Source organism: Delphinus delphis, chromosome 20 (genome assembly GCF_949987515.2).
Source record: "Delphinus delphis chromosome 20, mDelDel1.2, whole genome shotgun sequence".
In the NCBI taxonomy this organism is placed as follows: domain Eukaryota; kingdom Metazoa; phylum Chordata; class Mammalia; order Artiodactyla; family Delphinidae; genus Delphinus; species Delphinus delphis.
In genome coordinates, this window is record NC_082702.1 from 1,258,370 (window position 1) to 1,279,088 (window position 20,719).

General features: G+C 42.1%; 1 protein-coding gene across 1 annotated transcript; it reads left to right on the top strand.

Annotated features, from left to right (window-relative positions):
* The first annotated feature begins 11,567 nt into the window (after positions 1–11,567).
* On the top strand, positions 11,568–15,533 carry LOC138413921 (zinc finger protein 211-like). The gene is given in 4 exon segments (XM_069540253.1): positions 11,568–12,181; positions 12,266–12,637; positions 12,722–12,786; positions 12,789–15,533. Coding segments are annotated over 4 exon segments (1,287 nt in total). The 3' UTR covers positions 13,025–15,533.
* The last annotated feature ends 5,186 nt before the right edge of the window (positions 15,534–20,719 follow it).

Consider the following 20,719-nt stretch of genomic DNA (forward strand, 5'->3'; position numbering starts at 1 on the left):
ATCTATTTCTGACCACCAGTGTATGCGGTGTGAGTGAGGCTTGGAGATGCAACCGAAGCAGGAACATTCCGGAGACGTGTATTCCGTCTTGTTTCTGCGAGGAATCAAGTTTGAGACCAGGCTGCATCTGCAGTGGTAGCTGAGAGGTTGTACCTTTCTTCTTAGGGCTCTCGGAGCGGTGGAGAGTTTTGAGCAAAGGAAGGACACAATCTGAGTTAGGCTTTTAAAAATTCCCCAAAGCCTGTTCAGTGGAAGAAAAGACTCTAGGTGGGCGATGAGGACTTTGAGGCAGAGGGAAGTTGTGGAATTTCCAAGGTCACAACTGATAAACGGCAGCACTGGGGACGGAGGCAGGGAGGGGAGATTAGCCAGTCAGGCCGAGATTATCTGGCTCAGGTTCCGCCATGGGGCCAGGGAAGGTCTGATCCCCTGGAGTACCACCATGCTCACTTTCTTCTATGGCCTGCTTGTTCCCACAGATTCCCAGGGCTGCAGAAGCACTTTCAGTGAATGGAGGTTGTCCCAATCCCTCACTTGTTTTGACCCCCAGGCACGCATTCTCTGTATTTGAAGTGTCTTAGGGCTCTTCATCTGCCATTCTACTAGCTTTTTGGTTGGGGGACCTTGGAGAACCTCATGCTCTGGGTACTGAGTGCAGGCCCAGACGTTCTATGGAGGGAGTATGGAAGGTTACTCCAGAACCCACACCAGTATGTGGAAGTACTTTGAGGTGAGGTTGAGTTGGTTTAGGTAAGTGCAGGTCTCCTTTATTTTCTGGTGGGAATAAACAGCACAGAAAAGCAGGATTTCGGCTTCAAATGACTGCCTGTGTGTTCTGGAGGTATTGGGAGATTCAGATCAGAGGAGGGAGGTTTTCTACCCCAGGTCTCAAATGGCTCCATCTTTTTGGGCAGTAGGGGAAGTGTGTGGGAAGATGGATTGTGGGTTTTCAGGGGTGAGACCGTTCATGGTTTCATTTGTTCCTCTTATACCAGGGCAGTGTGACCTTTGAGGATGTGGCCGTGTACTTCTCCTGGGAGGAATGGTGTCTTCTTGATGAGGTTCAGATACACCTGTATCTTGATGTCATGCTCGAGAACTTTGCTGTTGTATGAATGCTGGGTAAGGTCCTCACACCCACCCCTATCCTCTGAGCTAGGTTCTTCCTTTCTTCTCTTCCTCAAGGGCAGCTCTGTCCTCACAACTGGAACATGGGCACTGCTTTCTTCTTAAATTCCTTGGTTATGTGCTGTGGTTACTATGGCTAGGCAGAGTGCATCCCTAGTCCTTAGTGCCCGAACACCAGTAGCCCCGAAGTTGCAGCTAAGGATTCAGGGTCAGTAGTTTTTTTTGTTGATTGTTTTTAATTTTAATGAAGTATTGTTGATTTACAATTTTGTTTTAATTTCTGCTGTACAGTAGGTCCGTGGTTATCCGTTTAAAATACAGCAGTGTTTACATGTCAATTCCAAACTCCCTAACTATCCATCCCCTTCACCCTTCCCCCTTGGCAACCACAAGTTCATTCTCTATGTCCGTGAATCTGTTTCTGTTTTCTAAACAAGTTTATATGTATCAATTCTTTTTAGATTCCACATAGAATCGATAACATACGTTATTTGTCTTTGTGACTTACTTCACTCAGTATGACAATCTCTGGGTTCATCCATGTTGCTGTGAATGGCATTATTTCATTCGTTTCAGTGGCTGAGTAATTTTCTGTGGTATATAAACACCACATTTTCTTTATCCATTCAACTGTCTACGGACATTTAGGTTGCTTCCATGTCTTGGATATTGTAAACAGTGCTGCATTGAACATTGGGGTGCATGTATCCTTTCAAACCATGTTTTTCTCTGGATATACCACGAGGAATGGGATTGCTGGAATATATGGTAACTCTATTTTTCGGTTTTTGAGGAAGCTCCATACTGTTCTCCACAGTGGCTGTACCAATTTACAATCCCAGCAGCAGTGTAAGAGGTTTCCTTTTTCTCCACACCCTCTCCAACACTTGTTATTTGTAGATTTTTTAATGATGGCCATTCTGACTGGTGTGAGGTGATACCTCATTGTATTCAATAGTTTTGATTTGCATTTCTCTGATAATTAGCAATAATGAGCATCTTTTCATGTGCCTATTGCCCATCTGCGTTTTTGCTTTGGAGAAATGTCTATTTAGGTCTTCTGGGTTGTTTGTTTTCTGTTACTGAGTTGTATGGCTGCTTAGATAGTTTTGAAAATTAAGCCCTTTTCAGTTACATTATTTGGCAATGGGTTATCTTTTTGTTTGGCTTATGATTTACTTTGCTCTGCCAGAGCTTATAAGTTTGATTACGTCCCATTTGTTTATTTTTGCTATTATTCCTGTCGCCTTTTTAGGGTCAGTAGTCTTCCCCTCTGCCTGGTTGTAGATCCTTCCTTGTTTGCCCTTTCTATGGCCAAGTGACTGTCCAAATTAATGGTACTCAGGTTTTGCTCCATTTTGGTACCTGACAATTTTTTGTGTGACTGTGTGACAGTATTGTCACTGATGTGGTCACTACTACAACAGACCATGAAGTATGGCTGCAAGACACTTTTTCAAGGTTCCAGTTTCACTGTATCCACACCAGTGTCTGTTATTTTCTTTCTTTCTTATTAATTAATTAATTAATTTATTTTTGTTGTGCCGGGTCTTAGTTGTCACAGGCGGGCTCCCTAGTTGTGGCTTATGGGCTCCTTAGTTGCTTCTTGTAGGCTTCTTAGATGCACCACACAGGCTACTTAGTTGTGGCATGCAAACTCTTAGTTGTGGCATGCATGTGGGATCTAGTTCCCTAACCAGGGATCGAACCCCAGCCCCGTGCATTGGGAGCATGGAGTCTTAACCACTGTGCCACCCGGGAAGTCCCAGAATCTGTTATTTTCTGTTTTTTGTTTTGTTTTGTTTTGTTTTGCCCTCACTGAGGGGCATGCAGAATCTTGGTTCCCCAAGAAGTGATTACCAGGGATCGAACCTGCACCCCCTGCAGTGACAGCATGCAGTCTTAACCACTGGACCACCAGGGAAGTCCCTGTTATTTTCTGTTCTCTTGATCATAGCCATCCTAATGGGTGTGAAATGGTATATCTTTCCCATTTCAATTACATCCCTTTTGGTGTGCTTATTGGCCATTTGTATATCTTTAGAAAAATATCTGTTCTAGTCCTTTTTTTATTAATTAATCAGGTTGGTTTTTTGGTTGTTGTTGAATTACAGGTTTATCCATAGATTCTGGATATTAATCCCTTTTTTTTGTTTGTTTTAGGGGTTGAGCTATTCTTTTTTATTTTATTGATTGATTGGCTGCGTTGGGTCTTCTGCTGCTGCGTGCGGGCTTTCTCTAGTTGCAGCGAGCGGGGGCTCCTCTTCGTTGCAGTGTGAGGGCTTCTTATTGCGGTGGCTTCTCTTGTTGTGGAACACAGGCTCTAGGCACGCAGGCTTCAGTAGTTGTGGCACATGGGCTTCAGTAGTTGTGGCTCACGGACTCAAGAGTGCAGGCTTAGTAGTTGTGGCATGCGGGTTTAGTTGCTCCATGGCACGTGGGATATTCCTGGACGAGGGCTCGAACCCATGTGCCTTGCATTGGCAGGCAGATTCTTAACCACTGTGCCACCAGGGAAGCCCTTAATCCCTTTTTGTATACGTGTTTTGGAAATGTTTTCTCCCAATCTGTGGTTTCTTTCTTACTGTGTTTATAGTGTCCTTTGATGTTAAAAAGTTTTTCATTTTTTTCCGTTTCCCCCCCCCCCAGCTTTCTTGAGTTATAAATGACAAATAAGATTGTGTAAATTAAGGTATGAGACAAAAATTGTTCATCTTTATGAGGTCCGGTTTGTGTAGTTTTCGTTTTGTTGCTTTTGCGTTTGTTATCAAAGGCAAGAAATCATGGCTGAATCCAACATTCTGAAGCTTTTCTTGTTTTTTTTTTCTTAGAATTTTTTAGTGTTAGCTCTTATGTTTAGGCCTTTTATATATTTTGAGGCCTTTGTTTAGTCCTATAGTTTAGGCCTTTGATATATATATTACGTTTAGGCCTTTGAGTTTTTGTGTATGGTGTTAAGTAAGGTTCTAATTGCATTGTTGTGCATGTGGGTATCTGGTTTTCCCAGCACCATTTGTTGAAAAGGCTGTCCTTATTCAGTGGAAACCATACTCTTCTTAGTAATTATTGCATCATATATTTGACGGCTGATTTTTAGACACTCTAGTCTCTGTTCTATTCCATTGGAGTATATATCTGTCATTAGGCCAGTAGCACTTTATGCTGTTTTGCTTACTGTAGCTGTATAAGACAGTTTGAATTCATGTGTTGTGAATCCTTCAACCTTTTGTTTTTCACAATTACTTTGGCTGTATCGAATCCCTTGAGAATCTATGTGATTTTGAGTCTGAGTTCTTCTGTTTCTTGAAGGCATCATTGTTTTTGATAGGGATTGTGGTGAATCAAAAAAATCCCCCATCTGAGTGTTAAAATTGATGAACTTTCACGAACACATCATTATCACTCAAAATCTAAAGTTTGCGATAGAGTTCACTCGTGGTGTTGTACATTCTGTGGGCTTTGATAAATGTATAATGACATGTATTTACCATTATAGTATCATAAAAAATGTGTTCATTTTCAACTAAAAATTCTCCGTGTCCCACCTGTTCATCCCTTCTTCCCCCATACTCCTTTGTATCCCCTGATTATTTTTTTACTCTGTCATTAATTTCCCCTTTTTGAGAATGGCATATCTTTGGACTCATACAGTATGTAGCCCTTTCATCTTTGCTTCTTTCACACAGTAATACGCATTTAAGTTTTCTACATGTTTTTGCATGACTTGATAACTCATTGCAGTTTAGCTGTAAATAATATTGCTGTTCTCTGGATGTATCATGTTTATCCATTCATCTACTGAAGGACTTCTTGATTACTTCCAAGTTTTGCAAGTTGTGGATAAAGCTACTGTAAATATCTGTTTGAAGGTTTTTGTGTGGATGTCCGTTTTCAAATCCTTTGTCTAAATACCACAGAGTACAATTGCTGGAGGATATAAGATTATGTTTAGTTCAGTAAGAAAGTACCAAACTGCCTTTCATAGTGGACTGTACCATTAAGCATTCCAGTCGGCAATGAATGAAATTCCTGTTGCTTCACACTGTTGCCAGGATATGGTGTTGTCAGTGTTTGGATTTTGGCCATTTTTATAGGTATGTATTGGTATCTGCCCTTTTTAAATTATTTATTTATTTTATTTTTGGCTGCACTGGGTCTTTGTTGTTGTGCATGGGGTTTCTCTAGTTATGGCAAGCAGGGGCTACCCTTTGTTGTGGTGCACAGGCTTCTCATTACAGTGGCTTCTCTTGTTGCGGAGTACGGGCTCTAGGTGCACGGGCTTCAGTAGTTGCAGCATGCAAGCTCAGTAGTTGTGGCTCTTACCTCTAGGGTGCAGACTCAGTAGTTGTGGCGCATGGTTGCTCCCTGGTGCTTAGTTGCTACCCGGCATGTGAGATCTTCCCGGACCAGGGCTCGAACCCGTGTCCCCTGCGTTGGCAGGCAGATTCTTAACCACTGCGCTACCATGGAAGCCCTGGTATCTGCTTTTGATTTGTATTTCCTTGCATCTTTGTATATGCTAAATTTTTATGTGGATGTCTTCTTTTAATGAGGTGTCTGTTAAGGTGTTTTGCTTATTTTGTATTTGGGTTGTTGTTTTCATACTGAATTTTAAGGGGTTTTTGTACTTAACTTTTAGGCCCATTATCCATTTTGAGTTAATTTTTTGTGAAGGGTGTAAGGTTTGTGTCTAGAATTCATTTCTTGACATGTGATGTTCAGTTGTTCTAGTACTATTTATTCAAAAAACTTCATTTTTCTCCATTGTATTGCACTTGCTCATGTGTCAATGGTCTGATGAGTATATTTCTGTGGCTCTATTTCTGTGCTGTCAATACTCTTCATTGATCAGTTTCTCTATCCTTTCAACAATACCACACTGGTTTGATGACTTCTTTTTTTTTTTTTTTTTTTTTTTGCCTGCTAGGCCTCTTGTAGGATCTTAGTTCCCCAACCACGGATTGAACCCCTGGCCCTCAGCAGTGAAATTGTGGAGTCCTAACCAAGGGACCACCAGGGAATTCCCAGGCTTGATTACTTTAGATACTAAGCCTTATTTTACTTTTTCTTTCTTTCTTTCTTTGTTTTTTTTTTTAAGATAGTAAGTCTTGAAGTTGAGTAGTGTCAGTCTGCAACCTTCGTTCTTCAGTATGGTGTTGGCTATTCTAGTACTTTTGCCTCTGTGTATAAACTTTAGGATCAGTTTATTTATATCCACAAAATTACTTCCTGGGGTTATGATTTGGACTGCATTGAAACTATAGGTGAAGTTGGGAAGAACTGACATCTTGACTGTAGTGGGTCTTCCTATTTATGAACGTGAAATATCTTTCCATTTATTTAGTTCTTTGATTTTTTCATCACAGTTTTATAGTTTCCCTCATGTAGATCTTGTACATGTCTTGGTAGATTTATAACTAAGTATTTCTTCCTTTCTCTCTCCATTTGTTCGGTGGTGGGTGTATTAATGTACATGGTCTTGTGTTTTTAATTTCACATTTCACTTGTTTATTCCTGATGTATGGGAAAGTGATTGACTTTTGTATCTTATCCTTGCATGCTGAAACTTTGCTATAATTGCTTCCTAGTTTCAGGATTTTTTGTTGTTGTTGTTCTATATTTTGGTTTTTACATAGCTGGTTATATCATCTATGAATGAAGGCAGTTTGATTCCTTGCTTCCTGATCAGTATAACTTTAATACAACTTTCTCTTCTCATTGCATTAGTTATGACTTATAGTGTGAAGTGGAAAGTGAGTTGTAGGAGGGAACATCCTTGCTTTCTTCATCTTACTGAGAATGTTTCTAGTTTTTCTCTAGTAAATATGATGATAGCTGTAGAGCTTTATTTAGATAAAGTTGAAGTTGTTACTATTTTTAGATTACTAGGAAATGGAGATTTTGATCATGAATGGGTGTTGGATTTTCTAAGATTCCCCCCCACCCCACATCTGTTGATGAGATCATGATTGGTGGATTTTATTTTTATTTATTATTATTTTTTTGGCTGCACCACAGCTTGCAGTGTCCTAGTTCCCTGACCAGGGATTGAACCCAGGCTAAAGCAGTGAAAGTGCCGAGTCCTCACCACTGGACTGCCAGGGAATTCCCGCAGGTGGGTATTTAAAGTGGATTTCTGGACTTCCCTGGATTGCATAGGGGTTAAGAATCCACCTGCCAATGCAGGGGATATGGGTTTGAACACTGGTCCAGGAAGATCCCACATGCTGTGGAGCAATTAAGCCCATGCACCACAACTACTGAAGCTGGCATGCATAGAGGCCATGCTACACCACAAGAGAAACCACCACAATGAGAAGCCCGCGTACCACAACAATAGAGTAGTCCCTGCTTGCCGTAACTAGAGAAAGCCCACACACAGCAACAAAGACCCAATGCAGCCAAAAATAAATTAAAAAATAGGGCTTCCCTAGTGGCTCAGTGGTTAAAAATCCACGTGCCAATGCAGGGGACATGGATTTGAGCCCTGTTCCAGGAAGATCCCACATGCTGCGGAGCACCTAAGCCCGTGCACCACAACTGCTGAGTCTGCACTCTAGAGCCTGAGAACCACAACTCCTGAGCCCGTGTGCCACAACTACTGAAGCCCGTGCACCTAGAGCCCCAGCTCTGCAACAAGAGAAGTCACTGCAGTGAGAAGCCCGTGTACCACTACGAAGATTATCCTCTGCTTGCCGCAACTAGAGAAAGCTGTGCACAGCAACAAAGACCCAATGCAGCCAAAAATAAATAATAAGTAAATTAAAAATTTTTTCTTAAATAAAAAAAAAACAACACAATGAGATACCACCTGACACGTGTTACAATGTCTGTTATGAGAAAGAGAAGAAATAAGTGTTGGTGAAGTTGTGGAGAAAAGGGACCCCTTGTGCACTGTTGGTGGGAATGTATACATTGTTGCAACTACTATGGAAAACAGTACGGAGAATCCTTAAAAAATTAAAAAGGGAACTTCTGTATGGTCCAGCAATTCCACCTCTGTGTATTTATCCACAGGGAGTGAAATTATCATATCAAAAAGGTATCTGTGCCTCACGTTTATTGCAGCATTATTTATCATATTCAAGAGATGGAAACAACCTAAGTGTCCATTGATGGATGAGTGGATCTAACAAACATGTGGTATATATGGCATATTATTCAATATTATACAATCATAAAAAAAGATGGAAATCTTGCCATTTGCCTCAACATAGATAGACCTTGAGGACATTATGCTAAGTGAAATAAGTCTGAGAGAGAAAGACAAATCCACTTGTCCCACTGTTTCCACGGAGGATTGATTCCAGGAGCCCCTGCATATACTGAAATCTGTGGATGCTCAAGTCCTATAGTCAGCCCTCTGATTCTGAAGTTTTCCCATTTGTGGATTCATCCAACTACAGATCATGTGATCCTGTGTATATTTGTTGAAAAATATCCATGTACAAGTGGACCCAAGCAGGTTTAACTGTACTACATGAGTATACTTACATGCTGAATCTTTAAAACAAGAACAACACCAAACTCAGATACAGACAAAGGATTAGTGATTGCCAGAACTGGGCAGGTGGTTAGATGAAGTGAGTGAAGGGTGTCAGAAGTTACAGACTTCTAGTTATAAGATGAATAAGTCCTGGGGATGTAGTGCACAGCATAGTGACTTTAGTTAGTACAACTGTATTGTATATTTAGAAGTTTCCAGAAGGGTAGATCTTAAAAGTTCCCATCACAAAAAAAAAAAAAAAAGTTCCCATCACAAGAAAAAAAAATGTACCTATGTATGTTAACTAAACTTATTGTGGTAGTCATAGCAGTGTATACATAAATCAAATCATGTGGTACAACTTAAAGAAATACAGTGTCTCATGTCAGTTTTAGGTCAATGAAAGTTTTTATCTTCTCTGATGCTCTTCCTTTCTCTATGAAACCCAAATTTTTGATCTACATCATTTTTCCTCTCTGAAGAACTACTTCTAATATAGTCTCACAATTTTTCTGTGTCTAAGAACGTGTTTAGGGCTTCTCTGGTGGTGCAGTGGTTTAGAGTCCGCCTGCCGATGCAGGGGACACGGGTTCTTGCCCCAGTCCGGGAAGATCCCACATGCCGCGGAGCGGCTGGGCCCGTGAGCCGTGGCTGCTGAGCCTGCGTGTCCGGAGCCTGTGCTCCGCAACGGGAGAGGCCACAAGAGTGAGAGGCCCGTGTATCGCAAAAACAAAACAACAACAACAAAAAAAAAACAAAAAAAAAGAACGTGTTTATTTCATCATCAGTGTTGGAGATTTATGTTGCTGGTTACCAAATTCTAGGTTGGTGATGTCCCCTCTCTCTTACCACTTTGAATATTTTACTCCATTCAGTTCTTATTTCCCTGAGTTCTAAGGAGAATTCAAATGTAATTGGTTTTTTTTGGCTCCTCTTGGGAAAGTGTTGATTCCTTTAGCCTCTTTTAGGTTGTTGTTTTCTGCATTTGAATGTGGTAAGCCTAAAGATGTAGTTGTTTTGGCATTAAACCTGCCTCATGTTCCCTGAGCTTTCTGGATCTGTTTGTTGGTGTCTGACATCATTTTGTTAGAAATTCTCCATCATTATTGCCTCAGTTATTTTTTCCGTTTCTTTTTTTCATTCTGTTTGAGATGTTTCCATATGTGTGTGTTAAATTTTTTGTTGCTCTCACACGCGTGTTGTATATTCCGGTATTTTATTTTATTTTATTTTTTGTCATTTTTCAGTTCACTTTTCAGTTTTGGAAGTTTCTCCTAAGAGAACATGAAGCTTAAATGTTCTTTCATTAGCTGTATGCAGGGTATGAATAAGCCCATCACATCATTCTTAATTTCTGTTATAGTGTACTTGATCTTTAGCATTTCTTTTTAGTCCATTTTTAAAATTTTCATCTCTCAGCTTACATTTCCCTTCTGGCATTGTATGCTGGCTGCTTTATCCATTAGTAGACATTAATTAGCATATTAGTCATGATTATTTTATATTCCCAGTGTGATCGTTTACACATCCCTGTGATATCTGATTTTGATTCTGAAGCTTTGTCTTTTCAAACTGTTTTGTGGGACACTGCAGATTTTCAGAAGACGCCATGGTTGCAAAGAGTTAGATCAATTAGGTTCTGCCAGTACAATAGTTGTTTAGGTGGGGAGATACATTCCTAACATTTTGTACTCCATCCACTGTATATCCTTCCCTCTGGCTCCACCGGATGTTCTTTTTCTTTTCGGCCACACTGCATGGCATGCCCGACCAAGAATTAAAGCTGTGCCTCCTGCATTAGAAACAAAGAGTTTTAACCACTGTACCACCAGGAAAGTCCTTCCACCAGACATTCTTTTTTTCTTTCTTTTTTTTTTTTTTTTGTCGGTACACGGGCCTCTCACTGTTGTGACCTCTCCCGTTGCGGAGCACAGGCTCCAGACGTGCAGGCTCAGTGGCCATGGCTCACGGGCCCAGCTGCTCCGCGACATATGGGATCCTCCCGGACTGGGGCACGAACCCGTGTCCCCTGCAACGGCAGGCGGACTCTCAAGCACTGCGCCGCCACGGAAGCCCACCAGACATTCTTTATGTAATATTTAAATGTTGTGTATTGTGTACTGAGTTCCTCTGGGCCAGTGTTGGCTATTCAGCCATCCTGACTATGTTAGGACTTGTATTATTTGTTTCCCGTGTAGTTGGTCAGATTGGTATGGAGAGTCATTAGGGCTTTACGGGATGGACATGAATCTGGTTTCAGCAAGAAGCCTCAGAGGTAGCCTGATTACGATGAATGGCAGCTGAGAGAGGCCATGATATCAGGGCTGTGTTTAAGTCATATCAGGAAGTATGAATTCCTTGTGACTAATGTTTTAGTGCCACTGTCGGTGGCTGCAAAGCACTTCTCTCGATTTTCTCCATTCGTGACATTCTGCCAACTTGTCTTTTCTATTTCCCATTTTTAGTATGACTCCGGCCTCGGATTCATTCTCTAACACCTCTCTAAACCACTTATCTCATGTGGTCTTTACACTGATTTTCCCATAGTACCTACTGACACTGCTTGTGTTCTCAACATAAGGAATCCTTTAATATTTCTTGAATGCCAGCGACATGTTTGCAGTCAGATTTTTGGAGGTCTGGACATACACTTCTGTACACTATCACAGGTCACCAGGAGATGGGGTCCTGGTAAAAGCCATTGACAGAGGAGTGAATTATAGAGGACGCCTATCGCCTTGGGCCACATCCAGTCCTTGTGTCCTGTACTTGGTGAGAGCAGCTGCTTCTCAAGTTGACCCCAAATTCATTTCCTGAATACGATCCTATGGACTCGTTCTTTCACGTGCCAAATGTAGAATTGTGCTGGCCTTACTCCCCCCAATAAAGTCAACATGAACTTCACCATCACTTCTTTGTTTTCAGGTTCTTTTCCTGAGTTGAGGATGAAGAGATGACTTCTGAACAGAGTGTATCTGAAGAAGGAGTGTCACAGATGAGGACCCCCAGGGCAGGTTTGTCTCCTGAGAAGACCCAGCCCTGTAAAATGGGCATTGCAGTCTTGAGAGACATTTTGCACTTGGCTGAAGAGCAAGGAACAAATAGGGAGCAGAAAGCATACAGATGTGGGGCATGTGGGAAACAGTTCTATTTCACTGAAAACCTTCAAGAGCACCAGAAGCAGCACATCAGAGAGAATCCCATACAATATGGTATGCAGAGACCCTCATTTTGGAAAAGCTGCCCAATCCACACAATAAGGAATCTACCTACCTACATGGAGATTGGGAATGACTTCGTGGCCAACATGGGAGTTCAGCCACAGGCCACTATTACCAGGAAGAAATGAAAAAACAGTAAAGAGTGTGAAGCTGTTTTTCACAGTGGAAAATGTCATCACAGCTGGGGAGAAGGCACGAAAGCCTCCAGCCACACAGAAATACTTGTTCAGGATGAAAGAGTCCTTACTAGTGTAAGGTTGTGTGAGTACAGCAAATGTGGGAAAGCCTACACCCAAACATGTAAACTTATTCAGCCTGAGCAAGTTCACACTGGAGAAAGGCCTTACTAATGCAGCCATTGTGGAAATTATTTTAGCCACAAATCTGGTCCCCTTGGACAGCAGAGAGTTAACTGTGGAAGAACACTCTGTGACTGCAGTGAATGTGGCAGATCCTTTAGCCTAAGGAAGTACCTCAGAGCACATAGGAAGATCCACAGTGGAGAAAAGGCTTATGAATGCAAGGAATATGCTAAACCTTTCATTGAAAAATGCATATTAATTGAGCATCAGAGAGTTCACACTGGAGAAAAAGCTTATCGATGCACCCAGTGTGGAAAATCTTTTGCCCGCAAATCCAATTTCCTTGCACATCAGAGAGTTCACACTGGAGAAAAGCCTTATGAGTGCAGTGAATGTGGGAAATCTTTTGTTGCTAAGGGTGGCCTCCACTATAATGAGAGAGTTCACAATGGAGAAAGGCCTTATGAGTGCAGTGAATGTGGGAAATCTTTTACTGCTTAGTCAGGCCTTCATGATCATCAGAAAGTTCACACTGGAGAAAGGCCTTATAAGTGCAATGAAAGTGAGAAATGTTTTACTGGTAGTTCTAGCCTTCTTCGTCATCAGAGAGTTCACAGTGGAGAAAGGCCTTATGAGTGCAGTGAATGTGGCATTCTTTTACTAGTCGATCCTCTCTCTATGATCATCACAGAGTTCACACTGGAGAAAGGCCTTATGGGTGTACTGAATGTGGGAAAGCCTTTAAGCAAAGACAGCTCCTCCGCATCCATAGGAAAATCCACACTGGAGAAAAGCCTTTTCAGTGCAAGAAATGTGGTAAATCTTTCACCCAAAGGTGCCACTTGATTAAACATCACAGAGTTCACACTGAAGAAAGAGCCTTATGAATATTGCGAACGTGGCCGGCAGTGATATTGAAGGAGTTTCGGGTGGTAAGAGAGTGAGAAGAACCCGTGCAGCTAATGGACCCTTTCTAGAGAGGAAACTGAGACACAGAGATGATGTGTCATCTGTTTGTGATCTCCCAGAAATGGACAGGGATCTGGGCTTCAATGCCAGGTTGCCTGGTTCAGGATATTGGGAGTCTGGTCACTTCACTCATCCTCTGGCCCCACCTCCAGGTTTGGGGACTGAAAGAACACCTTGTCCATCCTGACACTTCTGTGTCCCGACACCCACACAAGGAGCCCTGCTCACACCCCAGCCCCATGCTGATGGACAGGATTATCTTTTCTCTGGGAACCAATATTGATGACTTTCCTGTGACTGACTCCATTTATGTATCCAACAAATCCAGTGCTGTGAGTCAGTTATTATTATTGGCATTTGTGAAAGAAGGGGTGTCCAGCTCAGAGATGTTGAAGGACTTCCACAAGGGCTCACTAATGCCAGGACTTTGATGAGAGTGGTTCCTCTACACCCTGCACCCGTCCACTGTCTTCTCTCCTGCCCCTCCGAGCAGGGCCTCCACTTGCTGTGTCCTGACCATGAACTACCCACATCTGACATGTGCATCACTACCAGGGTCTCCAGCTTCATTTTCACCAGTACACATCTCCCGGAAACACCGTCCTGCTTGGGAAGTTCTCCACAGGGACAGCAGCACTAAGCCAGGCACTCTGGACTGGTCATTGGTGTCACCCCAGATTTGACATGGGCTCTACCGCCATATGCAGTGATTCGTTTCTAAGGTCCTGTCCATCTTTACATACCCAGCTCAAGATGTTCCTGTTGCCCTGTTATGTGGTTGACCCGCTCACTGTTATGGGCAGTGTGAGGGACATGGAAGGACTAAGAATGTCCAGTGTTGCCCTACGTGACCTGGTCTCCAAGCATCCTCTTCCTAAGCCCTTGATCCATTGCCTCACTGTTCCTCCCATCCCTCCAGAAAAAGTGTTAACTCACCAAAATGATGATTGTTAATTAGCAAGAACTTGCCCTCCCTGCCTTGGGACCCACACTTGATCAACCTACCTTAAAAGCTACGACTGAACGTAGGCTGACCCCTCCCATGAAGACTTAAAAACTCATGTACAGGGCTTCCCTGGTTGCACAGTGGTTGAGAGTCCGCCTGCCGATGCAGGCGGTTCATGCCCCGGTCCGGGAGGATCCCATATGCCGGGGAGAGGCTGGGCCCGTGATCCATGGCTGCTGATCCTGCGCGTCTGCAGTCTGTGCTCCGCAACGGGAGAGGCCACAACAGTGGGAGGCCTGCGTACCGCAAAACAAACAAACAAACAAAAAATGTATAAAAAGATTATGATTTTAGGCGCTTCCCTGGTGGTGCATTGCTTAAGAATCTGCCTGCCAATGCAGGGGACATGGGTTAGAGTCCTGGGACGGGAATTTCCTACATGTCACGGTGTAACTAAACTCGCATGCCACAACTACTGAAGCTCGCGTGCCTAGAACCCATGCTCTGCAACAAAGAGAAGCAACAGCAATGAGAGTCTCATGCACTACAACGAAGAGTAGCCCCCACTCGTGCAACTAGAGAAAGCCCGTGCACAGTAGCGAAGACCCAATGTAGCTATAAACAAACATAAATAAATAAATGTATTTTTTTAAATTGTGATTTTAATTGCATTTATTTCAGGTTCTATTTTTTTAACCCTATCACGCAGCACGCATGATCTTAGTTCTGACCAGGAAAGTAACCCATGTGCCCTGCTGTGGAAGCCTGGAGTCCTCACCACTGGACTGCCAGGGAATTCCCTTTGTTAGGATTGTTGATGTTGAATTTTGTTTTTCATGTGTCTATTTTTTACCTGTGTGTCCTGACTGGTTAAATTTCTATTCCTATCTTTTGCTTACTTTTATTTTGTGAGATATGGCTATTTTCTCTTTTTTTGACAAAAGAGAACAGGTAAACAACAAAGACATCTGTTAGATTTCACTCATTCATCAATAATGTGAGTGATTTCTTTTCTGAATGTAATTGTAATTTGGAATAGTGAAAGAATATGTTCTCAACTTTTACTCAGTTTTATACTATGCATAATGTAATGGTCACATACATTATACAGATTTAGGAATAATCTGCATTATTAATATATGCTACCTTAGTGTTAAGTCCAGACATTCAATTACACAGTAAATTAATCTCTGGTTTGTAGTGTTTGCCGGTTTCCATGTGTAAATATTCCAACCATAGCCAAGGTCAAATTGCCAACATAATTTCACTGAACATTAATTTGGGAAGCATTGCCAGTAGCCCACTATTGTATTCTTTTCCCACCATTACAGGTATAGTAGCTGCAATTTTAAGAATGTAGCTAATAAACCATAGTAGAATGATTATAAAGTGATAGGTTTTGCATCTTTGTTTTGAAAATCATTCACTGGATGAATAGTTGACTTAAATTTTGCCTATTTAAAATGTAAATTTTGACATACTTGTGTACAGCCCTCCAACCAGTTTCCTCCTGGCATTGTTAATTCATCCTCAACATTAAAATGACTGATGCAAGAGCATACTCTACTTTTGTAATAGCTATTTTCAAATGTATATATAAATGGAATGACTGTGTTTGCCCCTTCCTGTATCTTACATCATTTATCGTGTTTATGCACACTTTTTTTGTGTTTCATGATTTACTTAATAGTTTCTGACATTTATAATCCTAGGTATCATGTCTTTGAATGCATAATTTCTTAGAATGCATTTCTAAAATAAGAGAGCCCTGGGACTACCCTGGTGGCACAGTGGTTAAGAATCCACCTGGGCTTCCCTGGTGGCGCAGTAGTTGAGAGTCCACCTGCCAATGCAGGGGACACACGTTCGTGCCCTGGTCCGGGAAGATTCCACATGCCGTGGAGCGGCTGGGCCCGTGAGCCATGGCTGCTGAGCCTGTGCGTCCGGAGCCTGTGCTCTGCAAAAGGAGAGGCCAGAACAGTGAGAGGTCCGTGTACCGAAAAAAACAAAACAAAACAAAACAAAACAAAAATGCCTGCCAAGGACTTCCCTGTTGGTGTAGTGGTTAAGAGTCCACCTGCCAATGCAGGGAACACAACTACTGAGCCTGCGCTCTACAGCCCACGAGCCACAACTACTGGAGCCCATGTGCCTAGAGCCCATGCTCCACAACAAGAGAAACTATGGCAATGAGAAACCTGCACACCTCAATGAAGAGAAACCACTACAGTGAGAAGCCTGCACACCTCAATGAAGAATTGCCCCCACTTGCCGCAACTAGAGAAAGCCCATGCACAGTAACGAAGACCCAACACAGCCAAAAATAAATAAATTAAATAAATAAATTAAATAACAAACAAACTGAGACTGGATCTTCCCTGGTGGTCCAGTGGTTAAGACTGCAAGGCAGGGTGCACTGGTTCGATCTCTGGTCAGGGGACTAAGATCCTACATGCTGTGTGGCAAGGCCAAAAAGAAAAAAAAAGAAAAACAAACTGAGACCATGAGACCACCTTACACTCATTTGGATGGCTAATATGTGATATATATATTTGTTGTGAAAAATGTAAGTTTTAATCTAATGTATTTTTTAATTGAGCATTTATTTTAAAAAAAACTGTAGAATTGCTGATGTTGCACATCTGGTTATACCTCATAATGGCCTTGTCAGTATTCTTTGGACAAAATTAGAATTTTGGACTGGATTTATAATATATATCAGTACCAACCATTACATATGTTTATTGTTTCTCCTCCCACCATATGTCTCCTCTATTTCTGCATTCCAAACATGGTGGATATCTTCAGATCTCTGATAACTCTGTGAAGTTATATGTGGGGCTCTAGAGGTGTTTTTCGTCTACCTGGAACTCCTGGATCTGAATATGCTTTAAAAATTTGTTTTTAAAGTAACCATATAAGATACAAGTACATAAAGACACAAACTTTTATGTCTAAATTTCCTGTTTCTTTCCATAGTACTTACTTAATTAAAACTTTCTGAAGAGTTGCTACTAGGTAGTAAAGTATAAGTAGATTAAGTAAATTCTGTATAACTAGATAAAATTTTCATTTTCTGCATATTCTATTAGCTCTAGAAATGCAAGAATTTACCTGTTCTTATTCAGCAATATATTTCAATTAATGAATGAAAATTGAAAGCCCCTTAGTCAATCACCTTTTCATTGTATTATTATTTGTACCTGACCATCACCTAAGTTAAAAAATAAAATTAGGGACTTCCCTGTTGGTGCAGTGATTAAGAATCTGCTTGCCAATGCAGGGGATACGGGTTCCAGCCCTGGTCCAGGAAGATCCCACATGCTGTGGAGCAATTAAGCCCATGCACCACAACTACTGAGCCTGTGCTCTATAACCCACAAGCCACAACTACTGAGCCTGCGTACCACAACTACTGAGTCCCATGCGTCTAGAGCCTGTTCTCTGCAACAAGAGAAGCCACCGCAATGAGAAGCCCGAGCACCACAATGAAGAGTAGCCGCCACTCGCCACAACTAGAGAAAGCCTGTGCACAGCAACGAAGACCCAATGCAGAGAAAAATAAATAAAAAATAAATAAATTTAAAACAAATTGAGGTCCAGAGCTCTCACGTTGCTGAACTAGGAAGGAGTAGATCCCAAAATTTCCCTTAAAAAAATTAATTGATTCACTGCAGAAATGAGAAGACAAATGTTTAACAATATTAGGAAAATAATTTTTTTGGAGCAGAAATCATAGAAAAATCACTGCTGATGAGAACAAAGGGGCTGAAAGCTGGGAAATCCGGAACTAGTAGCAGAGATGTTTCCATCAGCCACTGGTCTGGATTTACAATTACAGTAACACAAAGACTCAAAATGGAAGAGAGGCAGTAAAAAGAGATGAAGAAACTCACCAGGATAAGGGTGGTGCATGTGGCTTTGGCCACGTGGGGAGGTCTGGGGTAAAGTCTGCTGCTGTGGATGTATTGGGCTCGCTGCTTGTATCTGTGCAGGACAAATATCATGCACCCACTAGTCCAGATCTTGAAGCCCAAATAACATCCAGGGAATAAAATATAAATGCATGTAATAAGCCGAGATTTCTGTCTGACGTGGCTGAGAAACCGTATGTAAAAATTTTTTTCACACATTTGTGCTGTTTCTAGGACCAATCACATTCATAGGAATATAGACATTTACCAACAGCTGAAGGAACCAGAAAAGGAAAGTAAAGAAGCCAATGAATTTGGGGAGATTGAATTCTGAAGTCTATCCACTAAGAGGTTCTGGGGCAAAACTTAATGGCCGGGAAGCCATTCAGAAGGCAGGTAGTGCCGAGAGAAACCCCCGTGGCCACTCTGTAAATACAAGACAAATGTATACCCAAGATCATAGAGGAAGTGTTTCAATCCAAAAGCTGTCATTGTCTGTGGGATCCCTCTGGAGCTAAGAGCCAAGTTGTTGGGGAGGCTAATAAAATAGTCTTGTTCAGGCTTCAGAGACAACAATAGTCTTTTGACTAAACAAAGACTCTGAAAGAGCTACACATCAAGCTGCTAAACTACATGCAGGTCAGCAGAAACGGTGCTAGTCAGTCTTGGGATCCAACAGATAAAGAAGGGAGTAAGTCACAAAGCTTCCTGGGACTTGGGAATCTGGCCAGTTCCTGGAATTCAGCGAACATTCTGAGACTTACAACTAAAGTATCAAAATATTTGCGTTAATAGTCAGAGCTGCGTACTTGCACGCAAGCTGATGACTATCAGCTTGCGGCTTGGCGTTAAAAGCAGGACTCCTTTGAGCAACACTCTGAAGTCCCACCCGTGAGGTGGACTCACCGCCCGGGACCTTCCCAACTGGGACTCCAGATTGCTGTTCAAGGGAATTCCTAGCTGCCACTTGGATCTGGAAGTAGGTGTCGGCCCAATTCGGTGATGTATGCTCTGTTATATACCCTGTTAATATTATTGCTCTCCCTCTAATGATTGTATATTGAAATTTATATAGTCTGTTAATATTCTTATTGCTTTCTCTCTAATGATTGTATATTGAAGTTAAGTTAAATCACTTTCTATTAAAGATTTGATTGAAGCTGTTTATTCGTGTGAGACAAGTGGTTATTTTGCCAGCGAATCCAACGAACCTTAAAACTGAAAGCAGGCTTTTGGCAAAACAGTTGTTGGCCAAGATCAGTTTGTTGTCAGTCTGATCAGTGGGTCTCAACTTGTAACTGGTGAGCAAGGTGAAGTTATGAAGACAAAGGCAGGAGGAGTTTTCTAGGACCCCAGCTCCAGTGTGAGTGAGGAACATAATCCCTACTTCCAAGTTGGCATGCCCATCACTTTCATATCTAGGAGATATTGATTTTAATTTGAGACAAAGAAATGGTAGAAAGATAAACATAAATGTATTACCTACTTCTACTCAGCTGTATCTTCTGCTCAGCTGTATCAGATAAATGGGCACTGAGTAATCTGGAGAAAGTAAATCTTGCCTAATATACAGGTGCTTCTAAGCTCAGCCAGTTATTCAATTGTTTTTGATAGTTATATTTTCTCCAAAAAACAGAAAAATCTATCTTGGGTTAGGAATCCACCAATATTGATAATTTTGTAAAGTCTATATTAAGAAAATTGTGCGTTGCACACGAAACTGCTCAGTTTTCAGTGAAACCTCTGGGTAGCCTCTGTACATAAGATAAAACCATTTTCAGTAATAGATAAAAATGTGGAAATACAAAGTGAAATATTATCTAAAGATTAGCACATTCACTAGCTGGGGCCAGGATAAGTAGGTACGCATTGACTGATTAGGCCTTATGATTAAGAGGGAAGGTCAGGGAATTCCCTGGCTGTCCAGTGGTTAGGACTCCACCCTTTCCCTGCTGTGAGCCTGGGTTTGATCTCTGGTTGGGGAACTTGTAAGGTCGGATCTTAACAAACGGCACCGCGAAACAGAGGAAAGCTTCAAGTGAGCTTTATTAGGGAGCGCTCCTGGGAGAGGTTCACTGGTCCGAGAGAAAGGAGCCAGAGAAGTCGCGCCCGGGCGAGGGTTTGGGCAGAATTTATAGGGGAAGAAGGGGAAGGGGTGTGGTGAATCCGGGAGGGCGCAGGGTAGTCCTTATTTGGTGGTCTCTTCTGGTATCGTGGCAATATCTGGTGCCGGTTGTATCAGTCTTGGGATCGTTAGTCCCGCCCCTAGAAAGGCGGGAAGGCTGGGCCGGGTGGAAAGTCCCCAGGTCAGTTCCTGGAACTGGGTGGGTGGGAGCTCCAGGTCAATTCCGAGAACTGGGTGTGTGGAACGTTCCGGGCTGATCCAACCTGTGAGTCTGATTGCGTTCCCCTGCCTCGGGCCAGTTGGCCTTACAGAACTAAGATCCCAAAAGCCACACAGTGCGGCCAAAATAAATAAATAAAATAAAATAACAATAGTAAGAGAAGTTCATTCACGTGAATAGGGTGTAGGTGAATCAGACTGGTGGAGCAAGGAAAGTACAAAAAGCAAGAGAACATCTATCGTGGGTGGCCTGATCATCAGTTTTTGTCACTGAATTGGGCACAATCACTAACTATGCAGTCAGAAGAGTCTTTTCTAGGGGGACAAGAAGCTGTGCTCTCCCTCTTGCCGAGCAGGCCTGTCCAAAATCTCCTCTCCATATTCCCAGTCAGCGTTTTGTCTGACTTTT